Source organism: Diadema setosum, chromosome 22, assembly GCF_964275005.1.
Source record: "Diadema setosum chromosome 22, eeDiaSeto1, whole genome shotgun sequence".
Taxonomy (NCBI): domain Eukaryota; kingdom Metazoa; phylum Echinodermata; class Echinoidea; order Diadematoida; family Diadematidae; genus Diadema; species Diadema setosum.
In genome coordinates this window covers 5,303,172-5,329,590 of record NC_092706.1, presented here as the reverse complement: position 1 = coordinate 5,329,590, position 26,419 = coordinate 5,303,172, and the positions used below count along the sequence as shown (strand labels likewise).

At 40.4% G+C, this 26,419-nt stretch overlaps 1 protein-coding gene across 1 annotated transcript; it reads left to right on the top strand.

Annotated features, from left to right (window-relative positions):
- LOC140245455 (histone-lysine N-methyltransferase EZH2-like) lies at positions 1–25,312 on the top strand. Its single transcript, XM_072325033.1, has 21 exons — positions 1–67; positions 2,289–2,476; positions 4,137–4,265; positions 5,144–5,260; positions 5,964–6,084; positions 6,875–6,970; positions 8,441–8,591; positions 9,586–9,749; positions 10,363–10,454; positions 11,893–12,064; positions 12,672–12,835; positions 13,200–13,288; positions 15,054–15,094; positions 16,412–16,537; positions 18,294–18,407; positions 18,932–19,005; positions 19,450–19,545; positions 20,187–20,268; positions 21,771–21,851; positions 24,125–24,209; positions 25,202–25,312. The coding sequence occupies exons 2-21, from the start codon at positions 2,303–2,305 to the stop codon at positions 25,275–25,277; spliced, it is 2,244 nt and encodes a 747-aa protein (XP_072181134.1). The 5' UTR covers positions 1–67; positions 2,289–2,302; the 3' UTR covers positions 25,278–25,312.
- The last annotated feature ends 1,107 nt before the right edge of the window (positions 25,313–26,419 follow it).

Genomic DNA, 26,419 nt, shown 5'->3' with positions numbered 1-26,419 from the left:
TGTACGTCAATGCTGACCTTTTTTCTGTAGGTAAGATCAAGAGAGCGCAGTCTGTTTGAAGCTATTGGTAAGGAAAAATTATTTTACTCATATTATCAAACTTCTCGAGACTGCCATTAGCTTAGGATAATGTGAGAATCTTTACTAGGCCCTAGTCGTTTTTATGCTATAGAGTTTGCCGGTGGACTCGTGCCTCGAGTCGTCGAGAGTCATACCATCGAGATGTTGTAGTCCCACGTGCAGTTTTCCATGCAACTAACGCGAGGAAACTGTATCCTTCGTAAATCCCGACCTATTTATTTAACGTTAGATCCTAGACCTAACTGTTCAGTGTTAGGCAGTGGCTGAGTGAGAGTGAGACCATGGTCATGGAGCTACTATTTACAACTATAGCTTCGTGTTCAGACTAAAACGAAATTGGCATTATCGCGAAATAGTCCACCACTCCATTCACCGCCATTCATTTCGTCATAGCCGGGGCACTTCTTTCAACCTCCATAGACTTCACACATAACGTTAGCATTATTGGTTAGAGGGGCCAGGGTGTATAGTGGAAACGCACACGCAGAATTGAACTGAACGAGAGGGGACCGATATCACGATTTGGCCACGAAATTTTGTTGCATTTCAACATGTTATTTGTGAAAGTGAGGCAACATTGACCTAAACTGCACATGTAACGGTACATACTAGACTATAACAACACAACATCATAAATGACCGGCATACATAATTAACATAAACTCAATTTATTTTTTGATACCTGGTAATCATCATGGATATTGTATTTGTAATTTCCTGTTTTTGTTTTGTATAGGTTAATCTCATTGTGCAATGTTTAAGATTAAGTTGTTTTGTATTACGGTCTATAGGTTGATCTCATTGTGCAATGCTGACCCTTTGTTCTAACGTTGTCGTTATGTATTTTTTTTTTCATTGCTACACTGTATTTTGTGAGTATTTTTAATGTACTGTATTCATGGCCATCTGTTAACGATTCCGGGCTGCGATAGATATTGATGAATAAAACACCTTTTCAATTCAATTCAATTCAATTCAATGTTTTTATTACTTTAAAGTTTAAATGGCAAGTTTCTTTTTCTGCCTCCTTCAATTGACAATTCACACTGTTACTGATGCAAAATCCTGGCTAAAGTGAACTTGGTGGTCTTGTAGCTGGTGGTGCATGGTGGTTCTGGACCTGGGCCTGGCCCCACTCTAATCTAACTTGGTTGGACTTGTCTAAGTAATTCATCATGTTTATCAGTGCTTGAAATATGCATCCACTGTTATTTAGGAACAGGTTAAGCTTTGTTGGAGTAGAACCCAATTATTTCATTGCACCATTTCCAGCGTAGTGTCTGGCAGTTTTCCAGGCAGGAAAGTAAGAAAGTCAGTCCAGGAAATCCGTTTGTGAGGGGGTCTCCGTCTCACAAGGCGCTCTCCCCCTCATGAGCACCTCTGGGGTACTCAAGAGACTCTCTCCCTGCAGTGCTCATGAGGTCTTCTCTTCACTTCTCATCTATCTCACATCAGATATATGGTCGCAAGTTCACACTGATTTTTTTTTTTTTTTTTTTTATTACACACGCATCTATTTCTTTTGACAAAAACTGAGTTTTAATCGGACTAGAAAAGTAGAACTGGAATGCTTTCTACTTCTTATTGTGTTATTCGTAGTTTGTGTGGCAAGCTTTACTGGCTTTGGGAGGGTAGAAAAGCTCTAGTCCGTGAGGAATTTCACACAAACATAGACCCTACAATGTAATGCACAGGTCATTGGTTTAAAAATCATAGTTCTAACATTAGATCTATATGACGAAAGTTACAAATCACAACAATGTACTCTTTTGGAGTCTTTGTACGAACTTTAATTGCACCACATATGGTTCTAAAAAATGGTGTATGTACACAAACATTAGAGTACTGTACGAGTTGAAATTTTTGCGTACAGATATTTTTGCGAATTGCTACTTGAGGACATTTTCGCGTGTTGTTAATTTCGCGGTTGCGAGGGTCTTGCGTGTTTTTGTTTTTGCGCGTTGTTATTTTCGCGGTTTAAAGGCGATTTGTGAAAATAAAACCACCACAAAAATTTCAGCTTGTACAGTATTTCTAACTTCTATCTCTTAAATGTAGACATCTGTAAATTAATCGTATCAGTCATAAACAGTCAATGTACAAGATCATTCCAGTGCCAATGATTCATTTATGAGTGCTTTCTGGCTTTGTTTAGAATGCTTTTATCCAATTTTTTATTCCATTTAAAACACACACACCAACAAAAGATTCTAGCAACCTCATGGCTTCCTCCAGTGGGGCCAGATCGGCCACAGCAACACCAGAGAAGGTGGAGAAGACGGCTGAGAAGAGCGCTGCCTCAAGGAACACCATGACTGAGCTGAAGCGCAAGGTTAAGTCCGAGTACATGAGGCTGCGGCAGCTGAAAAGATTCAAGAGGGCCGAAGAAGTCCGGGTGAGTGTTGCTGATCACATTGTTCGACCCAGCGCTCTTTCCCATGCAGCAAAAATACAGGGGAACTCAAAATTGCTTTTCAAAAAGAGACACAGAGAGGAAAAGGGTGTCAAGATTCAGCTCCATTTTCATTTGGAACCACAGCTCGTACTATATAAGTCGTAGCTACAGCAAACTGAGCTTCACTGGACAGAGAGATTAACAATGGTTTTGTTGTCATATGATAATAATGTGCAAATTTGCCTCCTTTTTTTTTCAAACCTTCGTATCACTAGTTGGTTTGTATGTGCTATGATAAGTCAGTTGATTCTTCCATGTTTGCACAAAGACTTTAAAGACTTTACAATACTGAGGAAGAGAGGTTTGCGGTTGCACGACAATGGTGTTACCGCAAAACCTCTCTTCCTCATTTACATCACCGTTCACACTTTCAAACAGCACATTGCTGGAAGAATGTCAAAATGTTCATAACCGTCTCTCACCTTTTGTTTTCAAGATATGTGTACTAAGCACAAATATGACAAAATAAAAACCCGTGTAAAATTTCTAAGACTTGGTTGCAAGAAAGTTGCAATCAATTGCAACTTGCAACTGATTGTCACTGGCCAATCAAAATGATTGTTGCATGCATGTCTTCTTAATAGGGCAGACCCTGAGCCAATCAGAATGGTTGTTTCAAAATTAGTAATTATTTGCAATTGCAACTTTCTTGCAACACCCCATAAGACTGACATTTGAGTGATTGGATGTCATGATGTGGGATAATGGTAATGTAAGATTGTGCTCCAAACAAAGTGCATGTAGACTGTAGGCCTCACAGCTTCCTTTGTTGTAACAAGTGTCCATGTCTTTGTGCCTTCAAGACATAACTGTACTTCAAGTGAAGTCACTGATATGTTCATGTGGCCTGTGAGATTTAAAATCAGCTGTCATAAGGTTGCTTGTTCAGATTTTCCCTTTCCTTTTGATGTGATAGTTGATATCACTGGTGGTGAGCACACAGATTTCCTCACTTAGTTTTTGCAGTGCTCTTCATATGGTAACAAGTGATGTAACGTTTATCAAATGCATATTTTTTTTTCCATATTTTTGTAACTGAGTGGGCACTTATAATGACTATTATTTCTGCCAAAGCAGACTTTGTTTGTTTCTTTGTTTGAGTGCTTGTATTCAGATATTTGTGATGAATGCCTTCAGCACAATGTCCTAGTTAATTTCAGTTATATGAAACTGAAGAGCATAGTATTAACATTTGCAATCAAATTTATACTTGAGATTTACAAAAAAGAAAGTTATGGAATCTGAATGATTCATATTATTTCACTAAATGTTGATGTAGGAGTATCACCATATTTATTTGACATATTGTGGTTACAACATTATTTCATGGAAGCATTTTAAACTAATGAAGCCTATTCCAATCTGCTTGTGTGATGTTCCAGAAGAATCAAGTCTTTCTGAGCCAGGGACTTTCGACAGTGTGTAAAATCCTAGGGGTTTTCTGTGCCAAATGACACCTGGAGAACACAAAGGTTTACTATGCCATCTTGAACATTGTGTTGAGTCACACTTTGACCCGAGAATCCGATGTCATGGCAAGTGTTATGTTGTATCTGAGTATTATGGCAGCTGAAGGGCATTTTGCAAATAACTATTTCAGACAATCTGGGCCAGCAACAGAAAGAACATTGAGGAGAAGACAGAAGTGGAGGAGAAGAAGCACCAGGAGAGGCCGTACCAGTCCATCCACACAGCAGCTTCTTTTGACCAGCTTCCCATCACAAGGAGGGTATGAACACCCATAGATTATAACACAACCAACTTATCATTCCCCTTTCCTATCCTCAGCACTTCCCTTAACTTTACCTTTTCTCTTTCCCATCTTTCAACCTTTCTTGTCTTCCACACTTTTCAAAAAAAAAAGAAAGAAAGTTCTTGTTACGCAGATTGTGGTCCTGATCAAGCTCTGAAAAATGCTTAAAAACTTGATTAGGGTATGTTGAATTTCATTGCACTTTCGCAGTGTTCCCACTAAAGTGGGTCCTGATTCAACATTGAATATTGTGGACCAGTAAGTTCATCACTTAAGATTTTATAAACCACTTTTACGCAAACTATCACTGATGTGTTTTACGGAATGTTTTGAATTTGCTGAATCACCATGTACTGTCTCAGGAAATGAAACTATTATCGGACAAACCTACAGTACAATTGTAACACCCCCCCCCCCCCATTAATTAATGTCATTCCTGTTTAGCCCTACACTCTACTTTTCATCCCCATGAATAATGAACACTCACAATCAATATATTTTCTACACCCCAGCAAGCATAGTGTGAAGATCTTGGCTTCTAAAGGTTGACAGTTTTTGAATCTTTCTGTGCTTTGTTCATCAAATGGCAGAGATATCTTGACACCAATTTTCAATTAGTAAAGACTACCCAATTCCCGCACCCACTTTTGTGTCACTTTGGCAGTCCTTCACTGAGGCACATTGCTGCACCTCAGTGCGCTTGTGAACTTTACACGTAGGTCAAGTTTGGATGGACTAACTGAACGCTGATGAAAAAGGCTTATTGAGTTATGCTCGTAAGTGCCAGAGTGCATAATGGGTAAAGAAACCTGAATGTGCCAAGAGGGCAATGTTTCATTTTCTCTTTATCACAGTGCACCATAGAAATTGGCAACAATAAGCAGACGCAGACAGCACCTCTCTACACTCTCAATGGGGTCAGTTCCGTGCCTTGTGTCTACACCTGGGCCCCGCTTCAGCAGAACTTCATGGTAAGTGCAAAGAGATATCCACTTTGTGTCTGCACTGCCCCCAAACTTCAGTACCATCACTTAAGCCCGCCGCACACTATACGACTCACCACTATACGATCTTAACACCATAAGACCGAGTTGTATGATCTGCCAACGCACACTATACGACCTGACCTTACGAGTAGGCTTACGACTGTTCTGTCTTCAGTGCATTTTACCAATGAGTATTAAAACGCACACAGTGTGCACTGCGTGTGCTTGCATTTTACTGTATCATGATTGGCTGAAAAGCCCACGACCGGTCGTGGAAATTCAACATGTCAAATCTCTACGACTGGCAATAAGACCCAGTCGTATGACTGAAACTGGCAAGGCTGGTGACGTCACACTTCCGGTCTTAAGGTCGTACGACTGGTCGGATCGTATAGTGTGTGGCAGGCTTTACTCTCAAAGACAGGTGAACTTAGGCAGGAATGGAACACAGAACCCTCTCATTCAAAGCAGTATTCAGTCCACCAGACCACTGCACTGCCACAATTCAATGCCCAGTTAAGTTTGTGTGTACCTGGGTAGATCAATCATAATGGCTGTGAATCGACATGCAGGATGCAATGTTCTCAAGATTTCGCAGACCCAATTTCTCCACATGAATGCATCTGCTGAAAAGTTTCGCGAAAAATATTTGCTCTTTTCTAATGGGAGATACAACTTCATCTTTCAGGTTGAGGATGAGACTGTTCTCCACAACATCCCATACATGGGTGATGAGGTCTTGGAACAGGAACAAACATTCATCGAAGAGCTCATCAAGAACTATGACGGGAAGGTGCACGGAGACAGAGGTAGGATTCAGGTTCAGTGGCAAGGGTGGTGCTCTTTTCTGGTTTGTTTGAGTGTTTTGTTTGCTTTGCCCAATTACTAGTTGTTTACGAAGATAGGAGTGGAATCATTTAGTGCAGTTGCAACGAGAATATGTACATGTACTTCTGTTCAAGCAACAGCAATGCAATTTTGTCCCTACAACATTGGTGTTATGCTAGTTCTAGCAGCGGTGGTATACTTACATTCAGGCATCAGATATGCAAGTTGGTTTTAGTAAGAGGATTGCAAGGTGTTAAGGTTTTTATTGTTGGTGTGATGGCAATCCTAATATAAGGTACTCCAAGCAGTCGTGTTGTGGTGCAGTTTGGCTCAAGCAACGGTGAAAGAAATTAATCCCATCAATGGTAGTGCAGTTTATAATTTAGACAGATGCCAGAGTTTTGAGGCAAGATCTACTGTGTGACAGTGGTCATGTGAACTTCCAGAAGCTAAAGGACACAGGTTTAATTTATTTTTATTATCATCTGTGCATTTTTGTTTCATAACAAACGCACTGCCGAGTAAATACAATAGCTCTGCCCAAACAAGAGCAGTTAACTTCGTCACACATAAGGGCTGCTTCCACGAATGTTGTAATGTAGGCAACAAAATACAGTGGTGTATTTAATTGCCCAGATATGAAAATGCTTTTCACTCAAGGTACACTTTGCACATTAAAAAAAAAGAAAAGAAAAGAAATGCAGACTAAAACAGCTCTGCAGTCGAACAGTCCTAATTTTCATTTGTATTCTGTCCCCCCGTCATCCCCAGAGGGCGGCTTCATCGATGACGAGGTCTTCGTTGAATTGGTGAAGAGCGTTGCTACCACGGAGCTCATGTCGACGATGCAGCAAGAAGTCGAGAGCGGTATGTAGAATCCAAGAAGATTTGAAAAGAGCAAAGATACGTGAAGCATTATTTTCTGGAGTGATCACATTATCCATTTGAGGATGAGCTGATTTTACTACATCACACATTTCCCATAGGACACCTGCCCCGAGTATACTGTAAGACCGCAAATTTTTGTATGCATTTTAATTTTGCGAATTCTGTGAGAGCCAAGATTCAGGAAATTAAAAGATAAAGATACACTATACACTATAAAGCATCGATGCTAGTGGCAGTTGCCAAAAAAAAAAAAAAAGAATCATGCCACGAAAAAAGCTATTGGCTCCAATTTGCAAATATTTCTTGGATTCCAGTACTCTGAACTAGTCTTCAACAAGCTAAGTGATTGCCAGACATATGATGTGAAGACTTGTTTTTATCATCCAGTCATTATTTTGACTTGCCAGCGGTTGTTCATTGTCTGTGGACTTCTGTAGAGCTTTGGAGATTCCCTGATTGTGTAGGAGTCTTCTTTCCAACATCTCTTTCATATCTAGAAGAGAGAATTTGTAAATCTTCTTGATTCATAGATCCCCCCCCCTCCCCGTAAAATGCATGTATTGCCCAAGTATCTCCCCAATTGCTCTATGAAATCTCCCTGAATTTTTATTCATGAAATGTTTGCAGCCCTGCTCTTGATAAATTGTGTTTCAAAATGGCGCATGTTTTGATTTTGATAGGTGCCTTGCATTATCATATTGATGTTTGTACAAGCGACTCCCACTATAACAAAGTCCTAAGGCAGGGTTCCACACTAACTTTTATTTTTGGTGGCCCAAAGGTAAACATCCGACCTTTTTTGGTGGCCCGATCAGGCCACCAAATTCTTCATTTCTGAAATTTTGGTGGCCCGACGTGCGTTTTTGGTGGCCCTGGGCCACCGGGCCACCGGGCCACCGTTAGTGTCGAGCCCTGCCTAAGGACCGACAGTTTTCTTGCGTTATGTCAAAATGCCATTATAGCTGAACAATAAAGTGTGCAAAGATATATAGACAGTAATTCTAGGGTCTGAATTTTTTATTTTGTTGTAACGAGAATTTTGTTATAACTATGTTTGTTATAATGGGAGTGCAGTTTATACTAAGTATTTCCTAATAGACAGAATAACTTGTAAAAATGTGAAAATAGATCCCATGCCATGACTTACTGTATGCGCCATATATATCACAAGTCTAAATTTTCGCGAATCAGGAATTCCCGACGATTTCGCGAGTGGTTAAATTCGCGATCGTGGAGTCCTGTACTGAACGGAGAAGCCAGTGTACATGCGTACGTCACATTCACATCGGGATCAGGGTCAATATTGTCGCGTGTCTTTGATTTCGCGAATAGCACCTGACTCGCGAAATACGCAAAAATAAAAACCTTGTGAAATATTCGGCGTATACAGTATTTTGTATCATGAATTTGTGAATCCTGTGACCAGCGTAAGATATCAAATCTTGACAGCTTTACCTTGCGACGTGGCTGGTGATGTTTGTGCCGATAATCAGGAGGAGGCGGGCGACAAGATGGCGACAGAGTTTCCCCAGGATATTGTCTTCCAGGCCATCGCCAGCATGTTCCCAGACAGAGGATCGACAGAAGAACTCAAGGAAAGGTGAGATGGAGGAAGCTATTCAGATTTTTTTTTTTCATCTTTTTTTGCGAATGAAATTCTACTCCACTGTGTTGATTGTTTTTTTCAACACCATGTTTGAATCAGCTTCAATAAATGAAAGTTGCTGAGATGAACTCAGTGGTAGAAGGTTCATCAAACTCTGATGTAAAGTGAGAAAGTTCATGAACTTTTAGAGTTTCACATGATTTTGCAAAATGGTGATATTGGGAGCGACCAAACTGGGTGAGGTGGTAATGTAGCTAACTTACAAGGCTCCCAGTCACCTGTATTTTGAGGAGAGGAGGAGTCCACGTGCAAGACAGATCCATTTGATTTGTTTATTGCCCTTTTCCAGATGTAGCATGATTTAAAATGGTGTTGATGAAGGTAAATTCATATCATTCGAATAATTAAAATGATTTGAAATAATTTCTCTGTGATCTCTCCCACTGAGATGTTTATTATTAGTATATCATAAGTAGAATATTTATCCAAACAAATGGACATGTTAATATTTCTATTTATCAAGGTGCTTTTGAAACAAGGAATGAATTGTCATGCCTCAGCACATCATCACACTACATATCAAGAAAACAAGTGTCTAGGCAAATACCAATTTTTCTGAAACACATACAGCATACAATTATTTCTTACAGTAAAATTTGTCATTGATATAATATTCTCAAATGCTATCCTTGCGTACATGAAAAAGGGTACTATTCTTCTGAATTAACATTCAAAAATTTCCTGTCTTGAAAACATTCTTGTACATTTTAATGCTGAATTATGGACACCAATAAAACCAACTAATTTGTTATCTGGCGTAAATGTTATTTCTAAAACCGTAAAACTATGAGTCCATTCTCTAACTCCTGTCCTTAATATATCCACATGTAGGCACCCACTCAGTAGATGCATTAAAGATGCATTGCAGTAAAGATTCAAAATACCCGGAATCTGATTATAGTGTATCCAAAAATACCGCACAACACAGGTATCGTGAGTTAACAGAACGCCAGGATCCAAACATCTTGCCTCCAGAGTGCACGCCCAATATTGACGGACCCAACGCCAAGTCGGTGCCACGGGATGAGACGATGCACTCCTTTCACACCCTCTTCTGTCGCCGCTGCTACAAGTACGACTGCTTCCTGCACCGTGAGTGATGTCGCCCTCTTGTGTTAAGACTAAAGTAGTATCAGGGGACTGGAAAGAAAACAGAAAACACCAAAGTGGATCTCCATGAACTCCTATTGTTTTCATAATATGCATCAAAAATTAGGGTTTTCTTTTACAGGAATGATGTGTGGCAAAATTTTATTGGAACAAACATAAAAATCACTTGAGTGGTATCACATATATGGTATAATACCCATATATGTTCAATATCAAAATATTGTGCAACTTTTCTATCTTGATATTTTTGGGGAAAGATAAAGGTTTGTTCTTGTTGCATTGACTGAGTGATTTTTTCCTTACTATTCCCGTTCAAAAGCAACAGAGCTTTGAGTACTTGACAAGGATTGTGTCGAATTTTGGAGCTCACAGTGAGTCTTGCAGCATTCGTGGGCACTCAGAATTTGGCAGGTATTGTTGGATGACTTTAAGCTTCGGATTTGCTGTATCATAACCTGTTGAAGACTAGTCCCGAGTATACTTGGGTAGATGTCTATGGGAAATGTGTGTTATAGCAAAAGTAGTTCGTCCTCAACAGGTTAAAAACTCTCACTCACAGTTTGTGTGTCTGTGTATGATTGTCTTTCTCAAACAGCGTACCACCCGACACCGAGTCAAACCAAGCCCAAGAACAAGGAGTTTCGCCAGGGAACGGAGCCGTGTGGACCTAACTGCTTCATGCACAAAGTAAGCCTATATGTGACCCGCCACAACAAAGGGATCCTAAAGTCGCTGACGGCTGAGCCGAGAAAATCGAGTATGAAGTCAGATCATCAAAATCAGTCAAAATGATCAGGTTTTTGTTTTTGGCATAATTTTGTAGTCTAATGTGTCATCTATCATCTGCCAAAATTTTGAAGCTAAATGATCAAAGGAAAGGCAAGAAATTAGGGTTTTTTGGGGCCATGATTTTCTGACTTTCAATGGAACAGGAACGTGTCCGGAGACTTGGCCTTAGTGCCGCAGCTAGACTCCGCCCCTAGCAATAAGGGAGTGATCTTATTGGTCAGTGTGTGGTATGTGTTGCTGATTGGTCATGCGTAGACTGCTGGCACTAAGCTTGAATGAACATCGCGAACGCTGCTAGGGGCATGCCTTCTATTGTCAAGAGGTGGAAACTGTCTTGCCTCCTGTTGATCATAAAATGCTGATTTCTTCAACCACTCGACATGTGCTTGTAAAATCATCGATATCTCCGCAACTGAGTACTTGTATGATTGGAGTTATATATGAAATTTTAGCGCAAGAGTATCGGAATAATGTCATGTCAGTTTCAGAAAATTGTTCTTCCCTGACTTTCCGATCCTTTTGTTGTAGCGGGTCACATATATTCTATGGGGATAAGGTAAAAAAAAAAAATCTTGTTTCATGTACATCTGGTTTCCCATTATCAAGGGGCACATATTTACCATCATGTCTCATTTCTTAAATGACACATATTGTTGAAAATTTTTGTATAAGTTCTGAGACAACACAGGAGTGTGTTATGAAAAAAAACCCATGTCCGAGTGTAATCAGAATTTTATGCTGTGTCAGAAACTGCAATTTGATTTCAGTTGAGAGTTGGCCAATGTGCCCAGGCATAAGAGGTGCCTCAGTCTAACCAGGAAGGCCATGGTGACATGATGGGGATGTATCGGGATTAGGCAATCCCTTTTCATTGGCAATTAGTTTCCAGACATCTGTCCCTATCGGAAGAGAGAGCATTCCAGGGGGATGTGCTTATCAGCGATATTCACACAAGAGGTAGTTAAGCTATTGGGCTTTTAATTTTTGAACCAGTAATCACATTCCTTAAATTTCAGCCAGTTCATCTAAATTTTGCAGTTTTCCCAGCGACACTGCCTGCAACTTTATAAGAGTGGCATTTTGAGTGGTCACATATACTGTAAAATGAGGAATGTTCGTGTGCATTTTAATTTTGCAAATTTCACGAGAGCCAAGATTTGTGAAATTAAGGTGCACATGAGAGTTCTTGTCTACACTACATGTATATGCATTGAATGTTAGAGGCATCTCGCGAAAATTTCATGCCATGAAAAAGGTCGTCGGCTTCAATTCACGAAAATTTCATGCCGCGAAAATATCGTGTTTTACAGTAAAACGTTTGTTTTCCTGTGTGCAGCAAGAGTACATCATTCCAGAACTTCCGGGGCCCGTTGCGGACAAGAGCAAGGGCTCCCCCTTCCGCCCGAGTCACAAGAAGCTGGCTGGAGCTCGGTCCAACACTAGCACCCCGACCAAGTTCCTCGGCGAAGTGGACCCAGAGTTCCCGGCTTTTGACAAACCGTTTATAGGTGGGTGCCATGGAGTTTATGTCTGTGATGCTGGGGACAGTGGCGGTGAGGATGATGATGATGGCAGTTGACAGGGTTGCTGCGTAGATGACGGCTACAGTGAAATTATTGATTATGATAATTATGAACGTCGATTGAGCGTAAATGTTGATGCCTGTTGTGATGTGGAATGAAAGCTTTGGTGAAAAGGCTGTAGAAATCAGAAGAATTCTTGGAAACAATGAAGTGCAGTGTTGTGCCCATGGAGTTTCATTGTTTGTAAGGCCTCTGTAGTAAAGAGGTTTTCTACAATTCGTTTAAAGCATGTCATCAAGGGGTAGTACAGGGAACTTTAATCAGGGCTGTATTTGTCTTGAAGCTCTGGTGTGCCATATGATTATGATTATGATTATAATGATGATGATTATAATTATCATCATTACCTTTACCATCATCATCTTTCATCCTTACCATCATTATTACAATAAGTCCAGAATAAATGATGCTCTTTGTAGCGACGTCCAACTTTACTTTTTTTTTGTATTGGTATTCTGCATTTGCATCAAGTAGGAAGTAAAAATTGACTCTTGAGCAGTCACATACAGTGTCTTTTTCCTCTCTCTTGCAGAGCCAGAGAGTAGCAGCAATGACAGCCTCCCAGCGGATACGGTAGTCATGACAACAGAGGAGTGGGTGGGGCGAGAGATGTCGCTGTTCCGTGTACTGAGGACAGTGTACTACAACAACTACTGCACCATGGCCAAGTTGATAAAGACCAAAACTTGTGCTCAGGTGAGACGGGAGACGTTGTCTCCATAATCTGTTCAAAAAAATTTTTATCTCGCCCTCTTCTGAGAGGATTTTAGCTGATTTTGATCATATCATCTTAATAAAGTGATTGTTTTTGTCATTAATGTTCTGTGGTCGGCTTCATGTTCACATTCATAAATCTATATGCTTGTGGGCATTGTTTTTTTTTTTGGGGGGGGGGGGTTTGTAACAAGGTGACTTACGGATTTTCTGTTGGGAAATGAAGTTAATTTCTGACTCAGAAAATGATGTGATCAGCCATCCTTATCAAATTCAGTTTCTCTAGCTACAGCTCCTTACTATTTCTCGTCTGTTTGTGTGTCTGCCGATTTTCGTTCCGTCCCAGGTGGCCGAGTTTGCCACGAAGGAAGGAGAGGTTGTGGAGCTGTCTCCGGAACATACAACTCCGCCGCGGAAGAAGAAGAGAAAGCAGAAGTAAGCATTCTTTCTCCCCTTTTCGTATGTGTGTTTGTGTGTGTCTGTGTTTGTGTTTGTCTGTGCCGTTGTCTGTTTTTCTGTGTATATTCATGTCTGTGTCTGTTTGTTGTCCCCGCGGAACGAGTTCGAGCAGGGGACTATGAAACGGGCTCCGTACATGTGTGTGTCCGTCTGTCCGTGTGTGCGTCCGTGTGTGCGTCCGTGTGTGATCAAAATGTTCAATTTGCTACTTCTCTGTCATTTATGAGCCAATTTTTATTCTGTTTGCTTTACTGTACGAGCTGAAATTTTCGCGGTGGTTTTATTTTCGCGAATCGCCTTTGAACCGCGAAAATAACAACACGCGAAAATAACATCGCGCGAATAACTAAGTTCAGGTAGACCCACGCAACCGCGAAATTAACAACACGCGAAAATGTCCGCAAAGTAGCAATTCGCGAAAATTTCAGCTCGTACAGTATATGATAGCACTACATGGGAGCTTTGAAACTTCTACACAGAATTTCAGTTGTGACCTTTGACCTTGACCTTTGACCTATATTGTACATTTTGCTACAAAATGCTACTCCTTTGCCATTTCTAACCTGATTTCGATTCCGTTTGCTTTATGTGATGGCACTAGGTGAGGGCTTCAGAACTTCTACACAGAATTTTGACCTTTGACTTCTTTGACCTTTGACCTTGATTTTTGACCTGTATTGTACATTTTGCTACAAAATGCTACTCCTTCGCCATTTCTAACCCGATTTCGATTCCGTTTGCTATATATGATGGCACTAGGTGAGGGCTTCAAAACTTCTACACAGAATTTTTACCTTTGACTTCTTTGACCTTTGACCTTGATTTTTCACCTATATTGTACATTTTGCTACAAAATGCTACTTCTGGCGGGGATATATATTACGCACCGCGTAATTTCTACTTTTCCTTGTTTTTTTTTTTTATTTATGTCTGTGTCTGTACATGTTTTGCAGTGTCTATGTCATGTGTCTCCTTCTCTGTATCTGTGTCTGTATTTGTGTGTCTGTTTGTGTGTCTCTTTGTGTCAGCGTTTTTGTCTGTGTATGTTTGTATCTATTTTTCTGTCTGTGTCTATGTCTGTGTCTGTGTTTATCTTGTGAGTGTGTCTATATCTGGATGTGTGTCTGTTTTTGTCTGTATCTATTTGTGTGTGTATATGTGCGTGTGTGTCTGCTTGTGTTAATTTGTGTGTGTGTCCATGTCTAGATGTGTGTCTGTTTGTGTCTGTTTCTCTATTTGTGTCCGTGTGTATGTCTGTGTCTGTATCTGTGTAACTTTTGTGGAAAGTGATTAGCCTTGTCCACAGATACAATATGTCATAATTCTTTTGAAGTTCCTTTTAAAGGCACCTCTCCAGGACACAGTGCAGTTGTGATGAAATTTTGTGTAATTGTACAATGCTTTCATGTGAAATGTTCATCACCTCTGCATACACGTAACTGAAGACACCTGGTTAATTCAGAGTATAACTGTGATACAACTTCTGCTAATTAACCTTTTTCCTGTCTCTTGAAAGAAAATCACGTCCCCATATTTCAAGATGTGCTCAGCCTCGGCAAAGTGGCCCACTCAACGCACAATTGTAGGTGCTGACAATGGGGAGGACTTTTGGACAATGCTACAACTTATGTTGAATCTTATCTGGCAGCCTCAAGTCTCCCCTACTACCGCCACCGACTATGTGAAGGAAAAAAAAATGCATATATTAATAAATAGATATTTCTATATCTCTTTAATGCAGGTTGTGGTCTATGCACAGCAGGAAAATACAGCTCAAGAAAGGTGAGTGTTGATATGCAACTGCTTGGCTAGCCCGACCAGACGGGGCCTCGCCATCACATCGGGAAACCACAAGACAACTACAGTTACGTTACTGATAGAAATGTATACGTTACTCACATAAAGTGAATGCTTATATTACAGAAGGTACATAAGTCCATAGAGAGCCCTCGCGATAAGTCCATGGAACAAAAAAATGGCACTTTCTAGCGCAATCCCCGACTGTCGGGGTTCATCGTTGCAGAATTCAAATTATGCGCGCGCATGCGTGGCTGGAAGTGCAGTGATCTTTTGCGTGCGTGCGCTCTTTGGTAGCAGCACGGTCGACAGCGTGACCTTTAAAAGTGCATTCAGATCGTGTGAACTCTGGATAATCAGATGTACCATTCACACATGCTGCATATAATCTTCATTTTCGGTAAGTTGTGAAATGTGTATTTCAATATCGATAACATAGCAATGTAGTGTCATTAATGAAGATTACACTTAATGAGTTTGAGGTGACAAAAAAATGATGTCAAGTATCAAAACTCAACGCAATCGTAAAATTCGCTCTGAGCTTGATCTGTGTTGTGGGCTGCTTCGGTACAGCCCTGTCGCTATTCATACAGTAACTTGGCTGTGTATAGTTACTGCTTGGCTAGAAACTTGGCCTATCATCAGGTTCTTTGACATGTTGTTGCTTTTTTGTTTTTTGTTTTGTGCTTCCTTATTCAAGGAAAGATTTCATTTCTGCACTGTCTGCATACAATCCTCGATCCATCAGCCAGGAATGATAAAGTTCGTAAATGTTCTCAGTACTGTATTTGACTGGTTTCGGACAAAAATGACCAGCTCCACTCTGTCGGGCCCCTGTCACGACTTTCAATCGCTTGAAATTTTGATGATTGGATGTGGCATTTGAAGGTCAATTTGCAGTGAGTAATAGGTTGCTCCACATTGGTGAATTAGGCGTATTTTGATTTGTACTTAAATGGAGATCTTGTAGAACTTAGAATTACATTTTGCTATCCCGTCATCATAATAGCATACATGTACCATACACATGTGTTCGATGGTAATGTTGGTTTACATAGTTAGTGTAAAGTCTTATGTATATATATATGGTACACGTTTCAATAATTTTATGACAAAAAAAAAAAAAAGAGGATACACTTTTCTTGCATCACCACAGAAATTATCATGTCAGTCTAGCTGTCTTGTCTCCAAGATCTTGTATAGAGTAATTTGAGCCCTGGTCCACTGGGCATTCACAAAAGCCCAGTGAGTAGGAATGGTGATAATTGATGCCCCCTTTTCCCCTATTGTGTCTGTGAACAGAAAATTCTTCAACTCACGTCTACAACTACCAGCCTTGCGACCACCCGGGCAAGCCGTGCGACTCCGAATGCACCTGCGCCATGCTTCAGACCTTCTGTGAAAAATTCTGCCAGTGCAGTCCAGATTGTAAGTCTATATGGCCAGTGTTTCACCACACCCACACACACTCTGTTTTGTTTTTGTTTTTTGCCCTAACCAATTCAGTCCATGCTTATTTAAGTAGTTAGACAATACCATGAGACTAGTTATGTCTGGAGGGATCTGATTGCTTGTGTAAAGCAAGATGCCCCCTTTCTGTAACACAATAAAATGAAGGTTAATGTTTGATAGTTGTACACAAAAAGATCAATTGTATAGGATGCAGACAATTATCATGTTTAAGGCTAGGTTGATGACATATACTAAGACAAACAAACAGGATAGATTATTCATTAGTTTGACATTCTCTTTGGTGACAGTGCAATCAGAAAAAGAAAATTGAAGAAATCTCATAACAGGTAATTATTATTTCATCTTATGAATGTAAATTTGTATATAAGAATATTCCTTTTTAAGTTTTCTTGCTTCTGTGAACATTACAGCATTTGAAAGTGCTAGGTGAATTGTTTGAAGCGTGTGATCTACAAAATCTACTTGATTGGTTTTGGGCAAAATTTTGCATAAGAGTGGTAGTTTGATTTGGACAGAAACAAGGAGGAAAATTGGGTAAATCATAATAGCTTTGAGTAGAATCAATTTATCTGGTGACAATAAATTTAAAGCTACGGGGGTCAGTGTGAGCTGTGTAGTGTGCATCAGACCACTGCAGGATTTTTTTTTTCTCCTTGTTTGTTAGCATATAAAGAGGGTGCAAGCACTGGTGTGATAAATTTGTTAAAACTTTGCTTAAGATACACATACTCCTGCTGAGTTGTTACCTCCGCCAAGGGAGGAGGTTATGTTTTCATTATCGTTGGTTTGTTGGTTTGTTTGTTTGTCTGTGTGCAAAATAACTCAAAAAGTGATCAACGGATTTGGATGAAACTTGCCTGAGAATGATACAAGTAACAGATGATAAAATAAGGGGGTGGGGGCATGTGGCTACACCATATGTATTCTATATATTATGCAAAAAATTGGGGGGGGGGGGGGGGCTCCATCCCACGGCCACAAACAAGATAGAATTTCCGTGGCATGAAGCAGAGTATTAAAGTGTGGTTGAATGGTTTTTGTGAAACCCAAATTGTTGTGAAATAAGGCGATGATTTATTCATAGATAAGTACTTGTAAAGTCTCTCATGCACAATGAATTATTATTTGTCTGGGAAATAGAGCCGTAATTGTTTGAAGTATTTGCATTTCCACATTAGTATACCTTGATGACTCTAAAAGCGTGTAAATTCTTGTGAAAATCACGGAGAGAACAGTTTCGTGGCTCGTCCGAGTCACTTCTTCAGCTCTGTCTGGCTGGCGAGCATTCACCAAACTGTTCTCTCTGTGATTTTCATAAGTAAGTCCATTCGAACAGATTTAATTTACGCGCGTTTATCATACTACCTGGATGAATCAAAATCTACATCGATATCTTGATGACTTTACTTGAACTTTGTGACACAGGAAGTCTTATCTTCCCTGTTCAAGGGATAGAGTGGAGATATTGGAGATCAGTACTGATGATCTGACTTGCACTGTCAAATCAAGAAAAAAAAAACCATCCAAGAAGGATGTTTTATGCAGTGGGCGGGATTTGAAGTGGGAAGTTTCTGTTTTCGTGTCTAATACCTTAATCACCGTACCTCAGTGGTCCCATCAGTATTAATTGCACCTGTTGACTCTCTTGATGTTATTGCAATAGGTGTTATTTCTGTTTTTTGTTATCGTCGTCGTTGTGTTCTTTTGTCAGGCCAGAACCGTTTCCCGGGGTGTCGCTGCAAGGCCCAGTGCAACACGAAGCAGTGTCCCTGCTACCTGGCTGTTAGGGAGTGTGACCCGGACCTCTGCCAGACCTGTGGGGCGAGTGAGTGGCTGTCGGCTGTTGGTGATCAGCAGCTTTGGCCCTTCTGTGGCCGTGTCAGCTCGAGAAATAGAAAGGCATCTATCCACACACACACTCGCAAGCATGCACTCCCCAAATACTCGTGAATTTGATACAGATTTGACGGAAATGAACCAAGATAACATGAATTTGACACCTGTGTAGTTGCAGCAAGTTATCAAGTGATAGATTTCATTATATTGTAGAACTTGGTAGCTGACTTTGTACAGAATCACTTTACAATGGAGACATAAATGAGAGACAAGTTTTCTCACATGCTTAGATGAAATATATACGCCTGCATTTTTCTGACATATGCTTTGAGGAAAGTTGTGTGGCATAGGCATGCACTGCAATAATTTCTTTCTTATATGTTTTTTCTCTTCTTTTTTTTTTGCAAGATTTTGTAACTCACTACACTTATTTTACTTATTGTTCTACTGCAAAGAATCATCCTGTGGCTTAATTTTCCTCACACTATCTCTCCCACCATCTATCCTGTTCAGGTGTGTTCACTGAGAAATCAACCAGTGAAAGCATCTCTTGCAAGAACGTCAGTCTTCAGAGGGGATGGAAACGGGTAAGGAATACATTTGATTTGTTTTAATTTGATTTCTACATTCCTTTCTCATCCATGAATATAGCACAGACTGATGTGAACTATGTTACTGAGTAATACATGAATCTAACAGCGAAAATACTTGGATAAAGGGCAAACGATTGACGTGAATGGACAGTATTGTTTCTCGATACTTCAAAAATTTTGTTCCTCCCTTCGAAGCTGTCTCCGCACTCATGTGGAAAAGATTTTCATTTTTATTTTTTGGCAATGACAGATTCCTCCCAAAGTGACTTTTGTACCATTCTGTACTGTGACTGTAGACTTGATTGCCTGTTAGCTTTCAGTAAAGATAACAGGTCATAGATGTCAGGAGAAGTGCACAAAGTAAGTTTATTTGTCATGGAAAGTTGATTGAAGAGAGGAGAACCAGTTTGTTGATTGTTTTTCTCCTCTTTGGTGCAGCATCTCCTCCTCGCCCCATCAGACGTTGCCGGGTGGGGCATCTACATCACGGACTCTGTCGCCAAGAACGAGTTCATCTCCGAGTACTGTGGTGAGGTGAGTGCACGTCAGCCCCGGGCATTACATCAAATGGTGTCATTTGGTCATTTCCCGACTAATCTCTTCGTGGTATGTGACTTCGCCATCTACAAGTTGTACTTCTGGCATTTGACACGATAATGCACCTTGTTAACAATGTTCACTCACTCGCTGCTGATAGCCGTTAGGATGTACAGTACTCAATCGGTCTCTGGGTGTTCGTGTATGAATAGGTGCATCGTCCATATACGTACATTGTAATATGTGATGGTGCTTTTTTTTTTTATGAATGGCTACATGTAGGTGTGTGTGCCCATGTGTTTTTATGTGTTTGTCAGTCTGAGTCTCATAGGCTATTTCATATAATTTTTACCATTTTTTTAATTTTTTTATTCCCATGAACATTTGGGTATTTCTTAAAACAGTGCTATGGGCAATGTCTGGTGTTAAGTCACCTCAAATGTGAATTATGTTCATCAATTAAACTGTGAATGCCTCTAAGAATTACATGTTCTTTCATATTTCATAAGAGGTTTCTCATTATCTATTAAACACACACACACACACACACACACAAATTGGAGACCTGCAGCCCCATCTGAACCAAGACTACCACTCTTTTATTAAAATCTCATTGTCTCAATGTCTATCTTGCACAGATAATATCCCAGGAGGAGGCGGATCGACGAGGCAAAGTCTACGACAAATATATGTGCAGCTTCCTCTTCAACCTCAACAACGGTGAGTCGCATCTTACAGCCATCATTTTCTGAACATTGTTTTTTGTAAATGTATGTCGGCACTTTGTCATTCCTTATTATACCCCCGCCAAACGAAGTTTGAAGGGGGTATATAGGAATCAGCGGACGGTCGGGCGGTCGGTCCATTGCAAATCTTGCGTCGCGAACTACTTCCTCAGTTTTCAACCGATTCCCATAAAACTTGGCACAGATGTGTGCCTTGGGTTGTAGATGTGCAAGACGTATTTTTTGACAGTACCCAAAAGTACGTTGCCATGGTAACGGCATATTATGGGCAAAAATGGGTACAAATCTTGCGTCGTAAACTCCTCCCACAGTTTTTGATCAATTTTTATGAAATTAGGTACAGATGTTCATCTGAATATATTAATGTGCAAGACACATATTTCCGCAGTGGCAAAAAGTGTGTTGCCATGGTAACGGCATGTTATTGGTAAAATATAGGGCAAAATGCTTCATGGCAAAACTGCTTCATCAGTGTTCTTCCAATTCTCATGGAATTCATATTGAATGTTTGTCTTAGGATATAGGTCAGCATGACACATTTCTTGACAGTGACAAAAAGTATGTTGCCATGGTAACAGCTCACATATTATGAGCCAAAATGATGGAAAATTTTGTGTTGCAAACTACTTCCTCAGTTTTTGCCCAATTTCCATGAAACTTGGTACAGATGTGTGCCTTTGGTTGTAGATGTGCAAGACGCATTTTTCGACAGTACCCGAAAGTACGTTGCCATGGTAACGGCATATTAATGGCAGAAGATCAAGGAAAGATCTTGCGGATTTAACTACTTCCTCAGTTTTTTGACCAAAGCTTATGAAATGTTGTTTTGACCAAAGCTTATGAAATGTTGTTTGGTGGGGGTATAACCAGTCGCTGTAGCGACATTTCTAGTTATTTTCTATTCATGCATTTATCATGATATTCCTTTACTGCTGATTACCCTTACTAGTGCATATGGCAGTATTGTTTTTTCCGTCGAGCGAATTATTTGAGCGTTATTGTCTTAGTGGTTTTTTTAGTGATGATGTTATATCATGTCTCCCATAGACACCTGCATGCATATTTTCAGAACTAGTCTTCAACAGGTGAAAATGTGCGTCATTTCGAAAGCAGGAGATGGATGAGATAAAGTAGATAGCAATGTACAGTCCCGCAAAGAAAAACTCTGAAGAAAATTTGTGGATTCCTTAATTTTCTTATATCCTAGTCCCCAAATTTTGTCCCTAAACAAAATCTCCTGCATATCACCAAAGTATCAGCAAATTCCACCAATATTTCATGCCTGAAACTTTTTTCTGCAAAGGTATATTGAAAACAAAAATACTCAGTATTCTTTGCTTTGTGACTCAGATTACCATTTGGCAATGCAGATTTGTTGGCAGGCTCAGTATTGGATAAGAAGCAACTATTTTGTTTTTTCATGCATGGCTTATAATAATTCCTCCTCATCTATTCTTTCCACCTTTCTTTTTTCAGACTTTGTCGTCGATGCGACGAGGAAGGGCAACAAGATTCGCTTTGCCAACCACTCGAACAATCCAAATTGTTTTGCCAAAGGTAACATTTCTTTCCCCACTTCACTCCGCGATGCGCACACCAGTGCACACCAGAAATACAGATGCGCAAAGAAGTATAGATTCGTGAAATTTCCCATCTCATCATGTTGTACCCTCAGTCTCTTTTCCTCTGAGTTATGCACATGTCCCTCATTCTGACCTTCACAGGGTTCGATATTATACAAATAGTGAATGGTCATGAGTGCCGTGGTACAAGATTTCGCACGAGGTGAAAGATAGAGGCGCTTTATTCAACAAGGCAAAGCCGAGTTGAATAGTGCTCCTCAACTTTCACCAAGTGCAGTATCTTGTTCCATTGCAGGAGTAAAGACAATACTCTGTTTGTTTTATACAACACCTCGAACGTCAACAGATGTGGTCCGCACAGATTCTTGAATTTAGCACAGAAATGGCAACCATTTCCGTGAAAGACGAATGAGTAGATGCACAGTCACAGTCACTGCGTACGTATGTACGCGAAACATTGAAGTTGTTTACAAAAATGAGTGACAAAAGTATGCGCTTGTAAGCACGCTTGTAATTGTTGAGTGCACGCAGCAAATGTTTGTTTATTGTGACATCAGAGCCGTGCAATGGAACAAAAACTTCGAGTCAATCGTGAGTTTAACACGGGAACCAATGGAAATGGGTGACGTCAGCCTTGCGCTATCCATTTTTATTAAACAAAATTGCACGGCTGACAGTTACAGCTTGCGATGGTACTTTTAACTGAATGTCACATAACGGACAATCGACCAGTTGAATAGCTATATTCTTTTTAGGTGTTGTATAAACTGCCACAGCTCATGGTTAAAATGATTTCAGTACTTGAGTGATTGTACAGTCCCCCTCAATAAATCAGGATGATGTAGGAGTGAGATCTTTTCCCCCTTTGAGCGGCTGTTCGATCAAACCCTATCTTCATCAAATGGCACGGATCACCTGAAACTAATTGCTCGTGAACAGAGATTAGCTAATCCCCTTTAGTCCCTATGGTGTAACCATGGCCGTCCTGTTGGACCGAGGTACATTATTGTTCCTAAATGGGCTGGCCATTAAAGCTACGATTTGGTGAAGTTGGAGGAATTAGCTGCATGCTGATAATAAAACCGTGGCTAGTTAAAGTTAAGTGCCCCAGCACAAAAGGGTTAACGGAAATCAGAAGTTGAATCCTTCCTATTCTACGAGGAATTTATTATATGTGTCTTGAGTCACACCATAACTTGCCCTCAGTATTTAAAAATGATGTTACAAACAGGCTGAGACTGCATTTGTACCAGTACTGTATGCATTCAGTGAAGCACAAGTTCTTACACCACTGTTGCAGGCATATTTTGTTCAAATGAACTTGTTTGACAGGAATAGATATGCATATGTGTGAATAACAGCATATTTCATGTGAGGCAAGGCTAGGCTTAGTTTACCAGTGGACTATGCGATATAATTATGTTGTGTACAACATTTTATGTTTCTGTTAATTTGCCCTCGTACACATCGTCGCTGGGGTGACAATACCTCGTATCTGAAATTTTGGTGAAAGTGACATTATTTGATTAGTGGTCAGATAGTTGGTTAAGTGATGTCCTGTCCAAATCCTAGCTGTCTTATCCCTAAAATGAAGCCACCACAGCATGTCAAAGGAAAGGCTCTCCCATTTGATACAGTGCTTTGGCTGCCATGTTTTTCTGCTCTCCTGAACATTTGACTTTTTGTAGATACGAGGTCTTGTCGCCCCAGCGACGACCTACTAGTTTCCATTACTGCTGAAAGGTTATTGAAAACACATAGCCACATTTTTATTGTTAATCTGTTCATTTTTTTGCTTTCTATGTTGGGTTGCCCCTCCATCAAAACACATCCCAACATTCCTTTTGTAGAGTACTAGAACTGACAATACACCCTCTCTTAGATTTTAAAACACAACAACAACAACAACATATGTAGAGTAGTAGTCATGATAAAAACCATGGGCTTACATACTCGGGCAAGGTTCGAACCGACGACCTCCTGACCTGATCACTGGACAGGCGTCTTATCCACTAGACCACGGAGCTTCCACCCAACAGCCAGTGGTGGTTTTAATTCTTACAGCATGCAGCAAATAGTGTGTATTTATTCAAATTAATGAAATTCTTCCATTGACCTCTTTTTATGTCCACACAGGGCAATTTGTCAATTAGCTTCAATAAAACCAACCAAGAATTTAATTAATTTGAACAAAATATGTTCAGGAAAAAGTGTCATTCCCAACATGTTTTTCTCTGTGGATTTCAGTGATGATGGTGAACGGCGACCACCGCATCGGGATCTTCGCGAAGCGCAACATTCAGGTTGGTGATGAGCTCTTCTTCGACTACAGGTGAGTGACTCGACAGATTTTCAGACACGAACTTTTGGCAGGGCAAATATGTCAGTACGTCAGAGTGAGTGGTGCTTTGATGCTCTATTGCTTCTCTTATGGCACTGCTGGAAACTGGGTGGGCCCTCCAGCAGGAGCTAGCAATCTGCGAATGAGTACAGTGCACTCTTGTTATAACGTAAATGAAAATTCAGGCTGCAACATTATCCTCCCTATGTTATTTTATTGTTTACTTGTTCAGTTATAACGAAAGTTCGATATAACGAAAGAAAACTGCCGGTCCCGAGGACTTCGTTATAACGGGAGTCCACTGTATGTGGAGCCGTGGTAATGAGGCACTTTGAGTTCAACTCCTCTCCATATCCAAGTGGACTTTAGAAATTGGGGAAAAATAGGAAATAGAAAAAAAGCAAGCAAGTGAAAGTTGTATCACAAGTCAAAAGTGCACACATAGATTAGCATTATCAGGATATTGGTGTGGATGCTGGACTCAATATACTCAGGCAATAATCTTGCAGCTTCATTGGCTTCCTTTATTCAACAGGTAGCCATGTTGTTTTGTTTTAGTTTTTAGTGGCGTGTATCACTCAGGAGTGAGTATTTACACCTTCTTCAACAGACTCCCTAGTCTTGTTTCAGGTCATGCATTTTACATCCTATCAACACCAAGAAGCATGTTATACTGTATTTGATGTGCCAATAACTTCAAGGGAGGGGGGGGGGGGGGGGGAGTGGGAAATTTCTTCTAAAGTCTTACTGTAAAACACGATATTTATTTGCGGCATGAAATTTTCACGAATTGGAGCCAACAGCCTTTTTCATGGCATGAAATTTTCACGAATTGCCTCTGGCATCCAATGCATATAGTGTAGGTAAGAACTTTTGCGTGCATTTTAATTTCGCGAATCTTGGCTCTCGCGAAACTAAAATGCGCGCGAACATTCCTCGTTTTACAGTATTTCGTAATTCGCTGCTCTTTTCAATATTTGCAGATACGGTCCCACGGATGCGTTGAAGTACGTTGGCATCGAGCGCGAGATGGACGTGCCATACATCGCTGGCAAGTGATGAGAAGACAGCAGCAACAGCTCCGTCTCCTACTACAGTTGAACCTCTCTTATCCGGCCTCCCTTTATCCGGATCTCTCTATTATACGGACGCAATCCTGCCGTGATTTTTTTTTTAATAATTACGGGAGGAAAGGGGGATTCCCAACTCAATCTAACAATGGCGATCTACAGTCGACTTTGCCGAGTACGGTTTATTTTCAAGATCTACTTGATACATTTCTTAATAATTATTTAGGTAAATCATTCCAAGAATTTATAAAAGAAAATGATTTCATTCTTGCAAACACGAACCTCTATTTTGGGGTCTGTTACTGAGTGTAACAATGAAAAGGTTGCAGTATACACATTACTACATGTGGTACTACAATGGGTTACATCAGTACACGTGTATGTATATGTACATGTATAAAGCATTGAGTCTCCCGTATCCGGCCAAATCCCTTATCCGGATGAGCCCCGGTCCCGACTTGTCCGGATACGAGAGGTTCAACTGTAGTGTCATCTCATTCAGTTGAATGTACCCACATACGACATGTCAATGATCACAAGCCACTGATTCCATCAGTCGTGCCAAAGGCTGTTCCGTGGTCGTAGAGTAATACAGTTTGACCTCGGATTATCTGGCCTCCTTTTATCCGGAAATCTCTATTATCCAGACGCGTTCATGCAGTGAAGGACTTTTTTTTTTAAAAATCCAAAAATTGAGAAAAAACAGTGACTTTCATGGATGTATTTCACTAATTTCATTAGATGTGCATGATATGTTTCTCAATATCTAATGAGGTAAAACATGTGTGATTTTCACATAAAGATATACTTTATTTTTGTGAAGAAGGGACTACAATTTTGCGCAGGCTAGCATAGATTACACCACCGTTGCAGGGTACGCTACCTGCCTAGCTGCCAGTGAACTGGGACGGCAGCTATATACATTAACATTGTGTCTCCCATATCCAGCCAGTTCGCTTATCCGGATGAGCGCCGGTCCCGACATGGCCGGATAATCGAGGTCGAACTGTAATCGTTACTCAAGTATATTTACGTGTAGTGAGAGATGAAGAGGAGGATGCCAGCGGCCTGTCGCAAAAAAAAACAGAACAAAAAATGTAAAAATGCTGGCTTATGTGCTGCAAGGGCAAG

What these genes read in the sequence shown, in the direction of transcription:
- LOC140245455 (XM_072325033.1), top strand. Translation starts at nt 2,303, where the DNA reads ATGGCTTCCTCCAGTGGGGCCAGATCGGCCACAGCAACACCAGAGAAG. An exon ending in GTACGACTGCTTCCTGCACC is followed by an intron (nt 9,750 to 10,362) that starts GTGAGTGATGTC and finishes TTTCTCAAACAG; the next exon opens with CGTACCACCCGACACCGAGT. An exon ending in TCTCCGAGTACTGTGGTGAG is followed by an intron (nt 19,546 to 20,186) that starts GTGAGTGCACGT and finishes TATCTTGCACAG; the next exon opens with ATAATATCCCAGGAGGAGGC.